Source organism: Dipodomys merriami, unplaced genomic scaffold (genome assembly GCF_024711535.1).
Source record: "Dipodomys merriami isolate MVZ:Mamm:240054 unplaced genomic scaffold, mDipMer1.0.p SCAF_2, whole genome shotgun sequence".
Lineage (NCBI taxonomy): Eukaryota > Metazoa > Chordata > Mammalia > Rodentia > Heteromyidae > Dipodomys > Dipodomys merriami.
In genome coordinates this window covers 17372592-17388868 of record NW_027203381.1, presented here as the reverse complement: position 1 = coordinate 17388868, position 16277 = coordinate 17372592, and the positions used below count along the sequence as shown (strand labels likewise).

The 16277-nt window shown below is 37.3% G+C and overlaps 1 protein-coding gene across 4 annotated transcripts in view; it reads left to right on the top strand.

Annotated features, from left to right (window-relative positions):
* The window catches only part of Smad4 (SMAD family member 4), a 57781-nt gene that overhangs the window by 18249 nt on the left and 23255 nt on the right, over positions 1 to 16277 (top strand). For 2 of the 4 annotated variants that reach the window (XR_011373476.1, XM_070029127.1), the window contains exons 2-4: positions 5095 to 5471; positions 9149 to 9323; positions 9958 to 9987. Coding sequence is in view for 3 of the 4 variants with exons in the window: in XM_070029127.1 (XP_069885228.1) it covers positions 5223 to 5471; positions 9149 to 9323; positions 9958 to 9987 (454 nt within the window). In the remaining variant the exon portion in view is untranslated. Of the gene's footprint in view, positions 1 to 3181; positions 3333 to 4660; positions 4882 to 5094; positions 5472 to 9148; positions 9324 to 9957; positions 9988 to 16277 lie in introns of those variants that run through there. The other 2 variants (XM_070029128.1, XM_070029129.1) reach the window with 2 other exon arrangements.

Here is a 16277-nt window from a genome sequence, read left to right as displayed (position 1 = left end):
TGTGTGTGTGTGTGTGTGTGTGTGTGCGCGCGCGCGCTACTGAGCCTTATTCTTGTTAGGCAATACTACTGTATCACTGGAGCTATACACACCCTCAATTCTTCTAACTTCTTTATTACACTTTTTTTTTAAATTTAATTTAATTTTATTTGTGAACATACTGTACAGAGGAGTTACAATTACATGGGCAGGATAATGCGTACATTTCTTTTTTTTTTTTTTTTTTTTTTTTTTTGGTCGGTCGTGGGGCTTGAACTCTGGGCCTGGGCGCTGTCCCTCAGCTCTTCAGCTCAAGGCGAGTGCTCTACCACTTGAGCTACAGCGCCACTTCCAGTTTTTCTGGTGGTTTATTGGAGATAGGAGTCTCACGGTCTCTCCTGCCTGGGCTGGCTTTGAACCGCGATCCTCAGATCTCAGCCTCCTGAGTAGCTAGGATTACAGGCGTGAGCCACCAGCGCCTGGCATGCGTACATTTCTTACCAAGCATTGCAGCCTCCTCCTGTGTTTACCCTTCACATCCCTTCCCAGCCTCCCCCCTCTTCACATCCCTTCCCAGCCTCCCCCCTCCCCTTTATTACACATTTTTAAGTCAGTGGGTAGGTATGGCTGAGCATTTATGATGTATTGGCATACATATTTGATTATGTGTTACTTTTTCACTCTTGGTCTTTTTTTTTTTTTTTTGCTGGTCGTGGGGCCTGAACTCTGGGTCTGGGCGCTGTCCCTAAGCTCTTCAGCTCAAGGCTAGCGCTCTACCACTTGAGCCACAGTGCCATTTCCAGCCTTTTTCTGCTTATGTGGTGCTGAGGAATCGAACCCAGGGCCTCATGCATGCAAGGCAAGCACTCTACTACTGAGCTACCTTCCCAGCCCCACTCTTGGTCTTATAGTTAGGACATTGTTAAAATTTTTATGAATATGAAAGAAGGTTAGAATTTATTTCAGGAGAGCCTAAGAGATGGTACAAATTAGTTAATTACAAAAATGGAAAATTGGTTTGACAGAGTTGAGTACTACTTTGATTATACATCTACTTATGTTTGTAGTGCTGTGCAAATGAGAGATACAACACTGGCATTGACAATGCTACTTGCTTTCTTCCTTTCCCTTTCTCTTTCCTCCTTTCTCTTTCTCTTTCCCTTTCCCTTTCTCTTTCCCTATCCTTTTTCCTTTCCTTTCCTTTCCTGTCAGTCATGGGGCTTGAACTCTGAGCCTGGGCTCTGACCCTGAGCTCTTCAACTCAAGGTTAGCACTCTACCACTTGAGCCACAGTTCCACTTCCAGTTTTCTGGTGGTTAATTGGAGATAAGAGTCTCATGGACTTTCCTGCTTGGGCCAGCTTTGAATTGCAGTCCTCAGATCTCAGCCTTCTGAGTAGGAAAGGTTACAGGCATGAGCCACTGGTACCTGGCTTTGTTTTTATTTATTTATTTGTTGTGGTTCTGGGGCTTGAACACAAGACCTAGGCAGTGTCTCTGAGTTTTGTGGGTTTTTTTCCTTAAGACTAGTGCTCTGCCACTTGAGCCACAGCTCCACTTCCAGCTTTTTGGAGATAAGAATCTCATGGATTTTACTGCTCTGGCTGGCTTCAAACCATGATCCTCAGATCTCAGCCTTCTGAATAGCTAAGATTATAGGTGCCTGGCCATTGCTCCCATTTTATAGATGATACTATTGAAAAGGATGTTAACATGTTCACTCATTCTAGAACTTTACTTATTTATTTATTTATTTTTTTGGGGTCCGGTCATGGGGCCTGAACTCTGGGCCTGGGTGCTGTCCCTCAGCTCTTCAGCTCAAGCCTAGCACTCTACCACTTGAGCCACAGCGCCACTTCCGGCTTTTTTCTTTTTGCTTATGTGGCGCTGAGGAATCAAACCCAGGGACTCAGGCATGCAAGGCAAGTGCTCTACCACTGAGCCACCTTCCCAGTCCATCATTCTAGAACTTTAATTGAAACATGCAATTGTACTTATACCAATATCGTACTATATATAGTATAGGAATATATTTGTATATCCTTGCTGGTGCTGTTCTTTGTATGGAACTTAAAAATGATCTGTAGGTACCTGTGGTCATAGGAATATAACAAATACAGATATGAGAAAGTTGTGTTTAAAATCAAGGTCATTATCACTTGTGTTCACAGAAACTTGTGATTAAAGCAACTTTTGCAATACCATTAGGTTCCCAAATAGCACAAGTTTTAGAAATGATGATATTTGATAGGGAAGTTGTAGAGAAGCAGTTACACTCAAACATTTTTAATTATAAATTGTTAGAGATCTTTTGGATTTATAATGTATCAATGATAGTATTTGTAGTCTTAAATAACTTATAATAGAACAAGCTAAACTGTAATAGGAATGTGTTTAAATCTGAACTGAGAGAAGATTGTCAAGAAATGCAAGAAAAAGAGTGAGTACACTAGGAAAGTAACTTTGGAATTGAGAGAAAACACATGCTAGGAGAAAATTCTTGGAGAAATTAGAAGATACAAATGACACTTTGAAAGACAGGACTTTGTTGAGTAGCTAATAAATAGGACTACATGTTTTAGGCAAAAGAAATAGCATGACAAAGCATCTGAAAGCATATACAAAATTGTATAAAAACTTGTGTGTATGTGCATGCATCTGTGCACATGCATGCACATGCACATGGGTCAGTATGGGGCTTGTCAGGGCCTTATTCTCTTGCTTGGCTTTTTCACTCAAGAATAGTGATGTACCACTTGGGCCATATCTCTGTTTTCTAGCTTTTTGTTGCTTTATTGGAAATAAGAGTCTCTTGGATTTGTCTGCCTGGGCTGGCTTCAGAGTAGCTAGTTTCATAGCTACTGGCACCAAGGCAGCAATGTATTCATTGGAAGATTTACCTTTTGTAGGAACTGAGTATGTAATGGTGAAGACATTAATAACATTTAGTAATAGCTGTATCTACAAGTGCTAAGTACAGTCCTTGTTCCCTAGAGCTTGCTGTCTGGAAATTAAAATTGTGAATTTGGCATTGAGAGATATCAAATTGTTGGTTCTCTTGGATGAAATTGGAAGGCGTTTTGTTTTTTGTTTTTGCTTTTTTTTTTTTTTTTTGTACTGGGATTGAATCTAGGGCTTCTAATATGTGACAAGCACTCTACCACTGAACAACATCCAAGCCTTTAAAAATTTACTTTTTTTAGGAGGCTGAGATCTGAAAGATGGTGGTTTGAAGCTAGCCTGGGCAGAAAAGTTTGAAAGACTCCATCCCAAATGAAGCATCAAAAAGCCAGCTGGAGATGTAATTCAAGTGGTAGAACAATATCTGTGAGCAAGAAAGAGGACCAACTGACTGTGAGGTTCCAACATTAACCCTGGTACCTGGGAAAATAATTACATGTATGACAGGTTTCTGCTAAATTGCCCAGACAGGCTTTGAGTTCCTGCGTCAGCCTCCTGAGTAGTTGGGATTATATGTATATATCACCATGCCGCTCAGGTTTAGAGTGTTTGCTTTGGTATTTGCAATGATTTCTTTTGCTTCTCGTCTTTATTTTCCCTTCAAATTAAATCACCAGCACCTACAACTGATAGTTCACATACCTTGGGCATTCTTTAATTTGTCTTTAAATTGAAGATCTGGTAGTAGTGGGCTAGCATTCTCAAATGTCACTTCTTTAAGTGAATAGTGGCTATTGACTTGATGGGCACAGACTTGGCACATTTCATTCATACATATAATTTGCCTGTTCCTGTTGTGTGCCTTGAGTTCTTACATTTTCATTGTATTTTAGGATAATCTCCTTTTAAACCAATTAAGATAAATATTTTAGAACGTTTTGTCCAGGTCATGGGAGTGGTTATATCTTGCTCCAATCTTTTTTTTTTCTTTTGGTCAGTCGTGGGGCTTGAACTCTGGGCCTGGGCACTGTCCCTGAGCTCTTCAGCTCAAGGTGATCACTTTACCACTTGAGCCACAGCACCACTTCCAAATAAATATTTTAGTATTATTTTATACTGAACACTATATGCCATAAAATTTCTGATTTTCTCCTTGAGTTATCCTTTTAGTACAGTTTCAGAGAGTTGTAAGTTATCTGTTCTACTACTTAGTGTGAAAATTGGGATCCTTATTGAAGATCTGTGACTACAAAACCCCCAAGTGCTAGTAATCTTTAATAATCTAGAAAATGTGTCTTCAGCATGCATTTATCTAATATTGGAAAGTGTAAGTATTCAAAGACATGAAAAAATTGCTTATTTCTGTAGAGGTTATAATGAATTGAGGACATAGGCATTTATTTAAAAGACCTAAGGGAAGCATTGTTAAATACTGAGTGATTATTAATTCTTTTTTTTCTTTTTTTTAGGGGGGGGTCCGGTCGTGGGGCATGAACTCTGGGCATGGGCGCTGTCTCAGCTCTTCAGCTCAAGGCTAGTGCTCTACCACTTGAGCCACAGCGCCACTTCCAGCTTTTTTCTTTTTGCTTGTGTGGTGCTGAGGAATCGAACCCAGGGCCTCTTGCATGCAAAGCAAACTCTCTACCACTGAGCCACCTTCATAGCCTATGATTATTAATTCTAAGAAAGTTTGAAACTAGAATAGTGCAGGAAAAATAGAAAGCAGTGAAAATTTACTTTAGTACATTATACTTGATAAGAAGTAATTGAGTATGTTTCTAATAAGAAAGACTAACTTTTAAATGTTTTTGGAATGTCAACAATAGTAACTTTTTTTCCTTTGTTTTGTTTTGGTTCTTAGGTTTGAACTCAGGGCTTGGGTGCAATCGCTGAGCTTTTTGGTGGTTAATTGGAGATAAGAGTCTCACAGAATTTTCTGACTGGGATGGCTTTGAACCATGATCCTCAGATCTCAGCCTCCTGAGTAGCTAGGGTTACAAGGGTAAACCATTGGTTTCTAGCCCCAAACAGCAGCATTTTTGCTAAGTCTTATTAAAATCTAAGCATCAGTTATTTAAAAACTTATTTGCATTGTGTCTTTCTACAACTTAACTAAAGTGTTTTTATCTTTTCCCAAATAATTGAATCTATTTTGTGAAATGTGCATTGTGTTCTCACATCTCTCTCTCTTTCTCTCTCTTTCTCTTTCTTTTAGATTATCCTGAACACCAGATGTCTTACAGTTTTCCTTGCAATATTAGCTATTTTTCACTGCCTCTAGAAGATCAATATTGCTCTGGAAATTGGAGACATATTTGACTTAAAAGAAAAAAACTTGAACAAATGGACAATATGTCTATTACGAATACACCAACAAGTAATGATGCCTGTTTGAGCATTGTACATAGTTTGATGTGCCATAGACAAGGTGGAGAAAGTGAAACTTTTGCGAAAAGAGCAATTGAGAGTTTGGTAAAGAAGCTGAAGGAGAAAAAAGATGAATTGGATTCTTTAATAACCGCTATAACTACAAATGGAGCTCATCCTAGTAAATGTGTTACCATACAGAGAACATTAGATGGAAGGCTTCAGGTTGGTCTCCAATAGTTTTTTTTTTATGTCCTTTGTGATAGCAAATTTAAAAGCATTGTTCTTTCCTCTTAAGTTATTATAGGATAATTTAATGCAAGCTCCATCTTTGTAAATCCTGTGTATTCTGTTACCAGTATGCATTGTGGGAATATACAGATGACTATTTAAACTCAAAGGTCAGTCAAGAAATATTGAGAAACAAAAATAAGAAACAGAAGAAACCTTGTATCCTGAGAAAGCTATGTTTAGCACTTGTACTCAACTTTAAAAACAATTTGCTTATTCTTTTATAATTTAGAGGTGTGATACCTGCTTTACCAATACCAAATATTTCACTGGTCACATTTTTCATGTAGAACTATATAATATATCTTCTATGCATGAGTAGAAATTTTACATAGATTTTTAAAACATACTAGATTTTAGGTATAGTGTCTGTAACATTAAAAAAGCAACCGAGTGCAAGCTTTGAAAAGTTTCATATTTTAGCTTAAATGTATTACCATAGTTGAGATAGTATACATGTGTGTGTATATATATATATATATATATATATATATATATATATATATATATATATATATATATATATATATATATATGTATGTATGTATTTTATTTTGTAGTACTAGGATTTAACTTAGGATTTCATGTTTGCTAGGCAGGTACTCTGCCATTTGGGTTGTACCCCAGCTCTATTTTTGCGTTAGTTATGTTTTCAGGTGGTGTTTCTAGTTTTGCAGTAGACTGGTCTTGGGCTTTGATCCTCTTTGTCTATGGCCTATCAAGTAGCTGGGGTCACAAGCACTTACTACCTTGCCATCTGTATGGATTAAAATAGAATCATGTTAACCTATTGCCTATGCTGATTTTGTTTTTGTGTTTTTAAATATTTTTAATTGTTATAAAAGTGATGTACAGAGGGATTAAAGTTATGTAAGTCAAGTAAAGACTACATTTCTTTTGGGGCAGTATCACCTCTTCCCTTGCTTTCTCCCAGTATTTTCTCTTCCATCCCTACACAAGTTGTATAGTTCATGTTCAACACAGTTTCCAGTTAGTACCATTGCTGCATTTTTTCACCTTTGTCCCTCTATTTATGTGTCTCCTCTTACATTCCTCAAAACATATAAATGAACGAACAGAACACAAAGAAAACAAAAGCAGCAAAACAGAAAAAAAAAAGAACTTGTTTCCATTTCCTGGAGTTCATTTCGATAAATATTATTTTTATGGGGGCTGGGAAGGTGGCTCAGTGGTAGAGCGCTTGCCTTACATGCACGAGGGTTCGATTCCTCAGCACCACATAAGCAAAAAGAAAAAAAAAAAAGCCAGAAGTGGCGCTGTGGCTCAAGTGGTAGAGCGCGCTAACCTTGAGCTGAAGAGCTGAGGGTCAGTGCCTAGACCCAGAGTTCAGGCCTCACGACTGGACCCCCCCCAAAAAAAATATATATATATATATATTATTTTTATGATCAGATCTAAGCTGATTTTGAGCTGCAATCTCTTCTTCCTGTGTAGCTAGAATTACTGGTGTGAGCTACTATGTCCTACACACCCTACCCCCACCCACCCCACTTTTTTTTTTTTTTTGGGTCCAGTCGTGGGGCCTGAACTCTGGGCCTGGGCGCTGTTCCCTCAGCTCTTCAGCTCAAGGCTAGCGCTCTACCACTTGAGCCACAGTGCCACTTCCGGCCTTTTTTTTTTTCTTATGTGGTGCTGAGGAATTGAACCCAGGTCCTCAAGCATGCAAAGCAAGTGCTCTACCACTGAGCCACCTTCCCAGCCCCCCTTTTTTTTTTTTTTTAAGAAAGGATTTTACTGAAGTCTGATCCACTATACTCTGCCTTTCTGAGACAGGATTTTACCAAGTAGCTCAGGCTGATCTTGAACTGCTACTTTAGCCTTGGGATTATAGGTATAAGCCACCACATCTGGTTTAAATTATTTATTTTGAGCTTTTTCTCATTTATGAAATGGCAGTTGTATTTGGAAAATAAACCTTTCAAAGCACTGTTCCCATTGTAGACTTATAACACATATCACTTCTGTGAAAATTCTTCAGAAAGAAAAGGAAGTAAGCAGTTATGCAGGAGATACCAGTTGGGGTTTTTCTAAAACTTCAGTTTTGACCCTGGCCACCTGGAGATAGTGTCACATTCCACAGATTGAGGAATCCTCAAGATACTTCTTCCATCTCTGATTGCAATCACAAACCTCAGATGGTATAAATAGCCCCCAATATCCCCCTCCCCCCTTAGGTTCTGTTAATTGGTTGCACTTAACAACTCAAGGAAGCATATTTACTGGTTTATTATGAATGATACTAGTATACAGGTGTGAATAGATGAATAAGGAGTGGTACATTTTCGATGCATACTCCAGGACTCTCCATATGTTTAAGAGGCTCTTATCCCAACCTTGTTCTTATGGATTTTTTATATAGGGTCCAGTAACTACATAAGCATGATTGATTATTAAATCTTGTTCATTAGTGATGAACTCTAGCTCTTTTCCAGTAGGAAAGTGGGGTTGAAGTTCCACCAGTCCTTCATTGGTCTCAACTAGCTCCCATCCTGCAGGCTGGGGGCTGCCAGCCTTTATTCAACTCATTAGCATAGGAAAAAAGACATCACTTTGAAGGGTCCAAGATAGAGTTGTATACAAGGAAAGGGCAAAACCAAATGCTTATTTCACAATGTCAAAAATCCCAAGAATAAGAAATGTGATGATGAAGTAAAAACATTTACAAAATACCTTGTTTAATGTCTAACACATAACGGATGTTTAATAAATGGTTGTTTACTACTCAGGAAAGTAGTATGGAGGTTCCTCTAAAGACTCCTGAGCATTTACCCAAATGATCATAGCCTAGGCCACACTAAAGCTACCAGCCCAACTATGTTCATTGAAGCATTATTTACCATAACAAAGATAGAACATCAACCCAGATGCCCCTCAGTAGATGAATGGATCAAGAAAATGTGATATATATATATATATATATATATATATATATATGCATACACACACAATGGAATTCTATGCTTCCATCAGAAAGAATGATTCCGCCTCACTCATAAGGAAATGGAAAAACTTGGAAAAAAATAGTATTAAGTGAAGTAAGCCAGATCCAAAGAAACATAGGCTCCATAATTTCCTTTATCTGTAATAATTAGTATATACCTCAGATAGTCCTAGCAGAATATTACAGTAGCTCAGTAACTATGTACATAGGACTATATAAAATGATGCTAATTAAAACGGAAACAAAGGATTTTTTTAATGTACTGTTTGCAGTTATTTCTTTTTTATTTTGTTCCCCCCTCCTCTGGTTTATTCCCTGTGATTACTGTTTTTTATTTTGGTACCCTTTATCTTGTATATTGGGTAGGGAAGGGGAACCACAAAAACAGTGGGACAAAGGGTGAACCAATGTAACTGTGATACTCACTAGACACTACATTGGAAATGACCTTTACAATATGGGGCGGGGGGAAGAGGAAGAGTTGGGGGGTGGTGGGAAGCTGGAGAAAATGAGGGAGAAGGTAACATTGTTTGACAAGAAATGTACTCATGAGCTTATTTATGTAACTGTAACCCCGCTGTACAATAAAATAATACTATAAAAACAAATACAATACAATAAAAACAAATGGTTGTTTATTTTTCCTCAGGTTGCTGGTCGGAAAGGATTTCCTCATGTGATCTATGCCCGTCTGTGGAGGTGGCCTGACCTTCATAAAAATGAACTAAAGCATGTTAAATATTGTCAGTATGCATTTGACTTAAAATGTGATAGTGTCTGTGTGAATCCATATCATTATGAACGAGTTGTTTCACCTGGAATTGGTAAGTAGACTATGTTTCTCATGACACATAAATAAAAAGATAAGAAGTGTTTTAATTTTGCTAAGACAAAGTTTATATTTGGGGATTACTAAGGACTTCAATTCAGGGTAAAGAATCTTACATTTTTAGCTGGGTACTAGTCACTCACACCTACCTATTCAGGAGAATCAAGGTTGGAAGCCCTTTGGGCAGCAAATTATTCAGACTCTTTTCTCTAACTGATCAACAGAAAATCAGAAATAAAGGTGTGACGGAAGTGGTAGAGGACTTTTCCTTAAGGAAAAAAAGTGGAGTGAGAGCCAAGGCCCTGAATTCATAAATCAGTATTGACACCAAAAAAAAAAAGCCATTTTTTTTATGAAATACAAATATTTAAATTTGAACTTGGGAATAAACCTTTATTTTGAAAGCTAAAGCTAAAAATTGGTAATTTGTCCATTTAGCACATGATTTTTGAAAACTAAGAATCATAAAATCGAATAATTTGTATATTTGATAGCATTTATGCTATTTCTGAAATGGTTCATAATTTTGTAATTTCTAGTTTAAATTTATATTCTAAAATTTAAAATAATGGAAGATAATTTTATGGTAATAATTAATGGTCCTTTTTTTTTTCCTTTAAAAAATTTAGATCTCTCAGGATTAACACTGCAGAGCAATGGTAGGTAATCTGTTTCTTGTAACTTGCTCCTTTTCACTTATCCTGTCTCCTTTGTCTTTTGGGTTACATGGAAGTAGTTTGTATGAGTGTCAAAAACCGTTATCAAGAAAAAAGCTTACTGCTTTGGAAATGTAGATTTTTTTTAAGGGTATGCATTAACAAAAATTGAAATTAAATTGGCATTTGGCTCCTTGGATTTGAGCTGCCATTTATGAATTAAAATACTCTTAAAAATATGATAGAAGTCAGGTGTCGGAGGTTCATGCCTGTAATCTTAGCTACTCAGGAGGCTAAGATTTTAGGTTCATGATTTGAAGCCAGCCTGGGCAGGAAAGTATGTGAGACTCTTATTTCCAATTAACCACCAAAAAAACCAGAAGTAGAACTATGGCTCAAGCACTATCCTTGAACAAAAGAAGCTTGAGGATAGCGCCCAGACCCTGAGTTCAAGCTCCAGGACCAGCACACAAAAAAGATAGAATGCACCAACAACAATAATATACCATTCAACTTACTAGATTTTGAATTCATAAAAATGAACTATTTTGTTACTATCTGTAGTGTATAATAATTTTAGAATTGTATGTAACAAACATAATCTTTTAGGAAGGTCAGTAATCTAGGTTTTTTTTTCTCATTTTACCCTAACTTATACGGATAATAATGGGAATGATTTAAACGTATATGAATTCTTAGTTTTTATATCTTATGTTTGAAATGAATAAAACAAAACTATTTTAAGGTATATGCCAGTGATAGATGATCTAATCCTATTTTAAGAAAAAAAATATTTTGAGGGGCTGGGAAGGTGGCTCAGTGGTAGAGTGCTTGCCTTGCATGCATGAGGCCCTGGGTTCGATTCCTCAGCACCACATAAGCAAAAAGAAAAAAAGCCAGAAGTGGCACTGTGGCTCAAGTGGTAGAGCGCTAGCCTTGAGCTGAAGAGCTGAGGGACAGCGCCCAGGCCCAGAGTTCAGGCCCCATGACCGGACCCCCCCCCAAAAAAAAAAAAAGAAAAAAAATATTTTGAGATGAGAAAGTGAAATCCAGTTGGAATATGTTGTGTGTGTATATGTGTGTGTGTAATATGTGAGGATGGAATTTTAAATCTTCAGCTCTGGTAGAAGTTGTTAATCTCTGTAAGAACCTATTAATTTGTAAAGAAGCTCTAATAGAGAGTCACTGTCTTCTTTGAAAGGTGCTTGTTCTGGAAGTAGCTTGGCACCTCTTTTCATTGTACCTCTTTTCAGTGCATCCTTAAAATTTAGGAAGAACATTCAATCATACTTGTTTTTATACTCCTGTTCTCCCTCATCAGTAATAGAAGAAGAATCTAATACTTTATAGCATACCATTGTTCCTGATGTACAGATCTCTGACAAGTGTGGGTTAATGCGAGCTGTAGTGTTTTGGGAATGGTAGCTTTAAGATTGCTTAAAACTCTGCTTCTTTGCCATTAAGGTGGTATCATCTAGCCTCTTCTTTTGAAAGCAAACATCTTTTCTGTCTTCACCATCCTGCATGTTTTTGGAGAACATTTAACCCAATGGGTATTAGGGATAAGAAGACCACATTGGTGATTTCAAAATTTTGCTATGGAAATGGTTGTGAAGGGTCTGAATCCTAAAGGCTCCTTACAGATCTCTATGCTAAAATAATTCCTATTCTGAATAGTTGTAATGGATGGGATTGTGTACGTTGATATCCTCTCTTTAGTGTTTCCCCCCTAGTAGGGGTTATTTAAAGGCTTACTTTCTCAGAAAACGGGTACTTCTCAAAGTTCCTTCAAAAGTTTGACTAAGAAATAATACAGGGACAGGTAACTAAAAGTTAAGAAAATGGAACAATTATTTAAGGGTCAGTTCTTATGGTTATCACTTCTAGTCTGTCTCATTTCCTTTTAAAAATGGTCTGCAACTATAATGACCTGTGTATTTTACAAATATTTAATGAGCATGTATTGCCAGTACTTTGTTAGGTTCAGGGACACTGTAATAAATACATGTTTTGTGCACTTCAATCTGATGGAGGAAAATAATTTAAGTGAGTACCATACTATTAGACAAGTGCTGAGTCTGCCTTCTGGTAGTGAGGAAAACACAGACATGGGATAAGATTCCAGGGATGGAAGCATTTTTGTTGTTGTTGTTCTCTATAGAGGGAACATTTTTTACCCCTTCTAGAATTAATTTATTAATTAATTTATTTGTTTATTCTTGTTGGTTGTGAGGCCTGAGCTCTGGGCCTGGGTGCTGTCCCTCAGCTCTTCAGCTCAAGGCTAGTGCTCTACCACTTGAGCCACAGCATCACTTCTGGCTTTTTCTGCTTATGTGGTACTGAGGAATCAAACCCTGGGCCTCATGCATGCCAGGCAAGCACTTTACCACTGAGCCACCTTCCTAGCCCCCTCTTATAGAAATGTTACAATCTCTCTGTATGTGTTACTCCTCAAAAATTATGGTTAAATAACAATAGCTAACACTGACCTGAGTAGTCATTATATGTCAGGTACTGAACTAACTGCTTGATGAATATTATGTCATCATTGTTTTTGTGCTCCTACATGTCAAGTGAAATTATCAGTACTTTTCCAGGTGAAGAGGTTGGTGCCTGGAGAGGTCAAGGAACTTATCCAATGTTAGTTAGCTAGGAGGAATTGAAATAATTGATGTTGCTATTGAGTGTATAAACGACAGAAGATTTAAACTCCAAGAGGTTAGGGATATTAATTTTATTGATATATCCCAAATGTTAGAAGAGTACCTGGAACATAAATGCTCAGTAAATATTTTTTCAGTGAATGAATTTGTTGAATGCTAGCCCACAAAGAGAAGTAGTTTGCAGTTTAGTGTCTGTTTTATGGACTTAATATATATATATTTTTAATTTTATTTTTTGAATAGGCAATACATGGTGTACAAATCAAAATACTATAAAAAGGTATCCAGTGAAAAGAAGTGCTCTCACCCCTACTTCCATTCCCCCTATGTCAGGCAATCAATTTGATTAGCTTCTGGTGTTTCCAGTTTTCTTTTTTTTGGGGGGGGGGTCCAGTTGTGGGGCCTGAATTCTGGGCCTAGGCTCTGTCCCTTAGCTCTTCAGCTCAAGGCTAGCGCTCTACTTCTTGAGCCACAGCGCCACTTCTGGCTTTTTTCTTTTTGCTTATGTGGTGCTGAGGAATCGAACCCAGGGCCTCATGCATGCAAGGCAAGTGCTCTACCACTGAGCCACCTTCCCAGCCCCTCCAGTTTTCTTTATGCAAAAACAAACATGTATTATTTCCCTCCTTTCTTACAGAAAAGCATACTGTGCACACTATTCTGGACCTTGTTTTGTTTATTTTTTTACTTACAATGTAAAAAAATATGCACATGGTAATAGTGTATAGTAGTGTTTTGTAACATTTCTTCTTGGCAAAAATATGTTACAGAACTCTGTCCTTATTGATACCTTAAATTTTACGTGGTGAATATACATTATAGGGTATTTGATATAAAAGATCCATAAATAGTAATTTGAAGGTTGAATTTGGGAAAGTTTAGGCAGCATATTCAGGGAAGAAAAATTTAGGAGGCTTAACAGTGTAAAGTACAAAACAGTTGGTAGTTCAAAATCTTATGGTTACCCATTAAGACTTTTCAGGGTAAAAAATGAGTATTAGCTACAATAGTTTTTTCCTTTTCTATTAGCAGTATTGGTGTGTGGGTAAAAAGATCTTAGTCACTATTACAACAATATCCTTAAATGTCCAGGAATTAAATAGAGATGACAGGATCTATATGAAAAATGTTGCAGAACTTGAGTATTATACTGAATGAGTGCAGAAATACCCACTTCATGCCTGGAACAAATTTTCTGGGTTATTTTTATTATTTGGTCAGTATTAACAATAGAGTGGTTAGGTCCAACTTTTTATTGATATATTACTGATATATAATGACATGTCAAGCATTCTTTTTGTTTTGTTTCTATGGAATTTTTTGTGCTGATACTGGGGCTTGAACTCAGCCTGGGTGCTGTCCTAGTTCTCTACCTCTTGAGCCACAGCTCCAGCTTTAGTTGGTTAACTGGAGATAGGTATCTCATGGACCTTCTTGCCTAGGCTGGCTTCAAACTGTGATTCTCAGATCTCAGTTTCCGGAGTAGCTAGAATTACAGACATAAGCCACCAGTACCCAGCTCAATAGAATTTTTTTGGTTTTTATTTTATTATTATTATTATTTATTTTGAAAATACTGTATAGAGGGCTTACAATTACATGGGCAAGATAATGAGTACATTTCTTTTTTTGGGGGGGGAGAGGGGTTCTGGTCGTGGGGCCTGAACTCTGGGCCTGGGTGCTGGCCCTCAGCTATTCAGCTGAAGGCTAGTGCTCTACCACTTGAGCCACAGCGTCACTTCCAGCTTTTTTCTTTTTGCTTATGTGATGCTAAGGAATCGAACCCAGGGCCTCATGCATGCAAGGCAAGTGCTTTACCACTGAGCCACCTTCCCAGCCCCTGAGTAAATTTCTTATCAAGCATTGTTGCTTCCTCCTTTGTTTCCCCCTCCCATCCCTTCCCATCTCCACCTCCCTCCCTCAAAAGAATTTTTTAAAGATAAAATTTGGAGTGAAATTTATTGGTCTTTAGAATATTATCTTCAAGGCTTTTGATTATCTTCAAGACTTTTGATATATGAATTTGCTTTTTAATAGATGGTACATAAGAACTTAATAGATTATTCTTACCACTTTGAAATAGTCTGAATTTAATTTAAAAAATAACCATGTAACTAATTGAAATTTTAGTATAATAGTTGTTTTGTTTTGTTGTGTTTTCCCAAGATGGACTTAGGGAAAGATAAAGGAAATGACATACTGATTCTTAATAGGAAGGAGAATATCTTTTTGTGGACTCTTAATTTACTGCTTTAAGAAAAAAGCCCTGATACTAGTGTCTTTTAAAATTGTGGAGTAACATTAATTCAGAAAGCGATTCAGTGCGTGTTAGTAAAGTTAAAAAGCAAAAAACCAAAACAATATCCCAGAAACAAAATTGACTTTATGAATGCAATTCGGTTTTCTTTTTCATATGCAGCAAAACAAATTGTTCCCTAGTTGGCTAGTGGAAAAGAGTTACTGCTTCATCAGCTGAAGTTTATAGTTATTAGAAGTTCATTAAACTATAACCACAAGCTGGATGCTGATGGCTCATGCCTATAATCCATGCTAGTTATCTCCAATTAACCACTAGAAAACTGAAGTAGCACTGTAGCTCAAGTGGGTAGAGTGCTAGCCTGGAGCAAAAGAGCTCAGGAATAGGGCCCAGGCCCCAAGTTCAAGAACTACGACTCCCCCCCCCTCTCTCTCTCACACACACACACACACACACACACACACACACACACACACACACACACACACACACACACACACACACACACACACACACACACACACACACACACACACACACACACACACACACACACACACACACACACACACACACACACACACACACACACACACACACACACACACACACACGCTCTCTCTCGCTCTCTCTCTCTCTCTCTCTCTCACACCACATAGGTGAATGATATTGATTACTGAGTCTTGCATATCATGTATTTATCATCATTCTTATGTGGATTGGGATTCTATGATGAAATTTCAATTTGATTTTTTTCTTTTGTGTATGTTATAGTTATTGTTGTTTGATTTTATTCCAGAGTCTCATTTACTCTGTGGCTCAGGCTGGACATAAACTCATGATTCTTTCACCTCAGCTTTGTGAGTGCTAGAATTATAGTCATGCACCACCAAGTCCCACTTCAGTTTGATGTTTTTTATGTTTGTTTTTAAACAGACACCGAGTATCAATTTCAAAGGATTTGTTACTTTATAATTCTAGATACTGAAAGTGGATTTGTCAGATTACCTTCACATCCCTAGTTTGAACTGAATAGTAATCGGCCTTCTCAGATGAAGAAACAGTTTTGCATTTGGTTTTTACTTACCTCATATTATATATTTAGATAATTACTTTTTTCTAGTTTATCAAGAGATTGAGGAATATCTCTTTAGGATCATTGCTAGAAGCCTTTGGAGTATGGTCTACCCTCAGATTTCAGTCAGGTTGATAAAACATATCTGGTACTCCTATATCTAAATCAATAGTTTTTGCTGGTAAAGTGTGTGCTTTTAAAATAATATTAGAAAGTTAGAAGTACTAAATATTCAAATAAAAATTAGGATTGTTTATATTATAGATTTTAATGTTGTATGCGTGATTTTTCTTCCTGT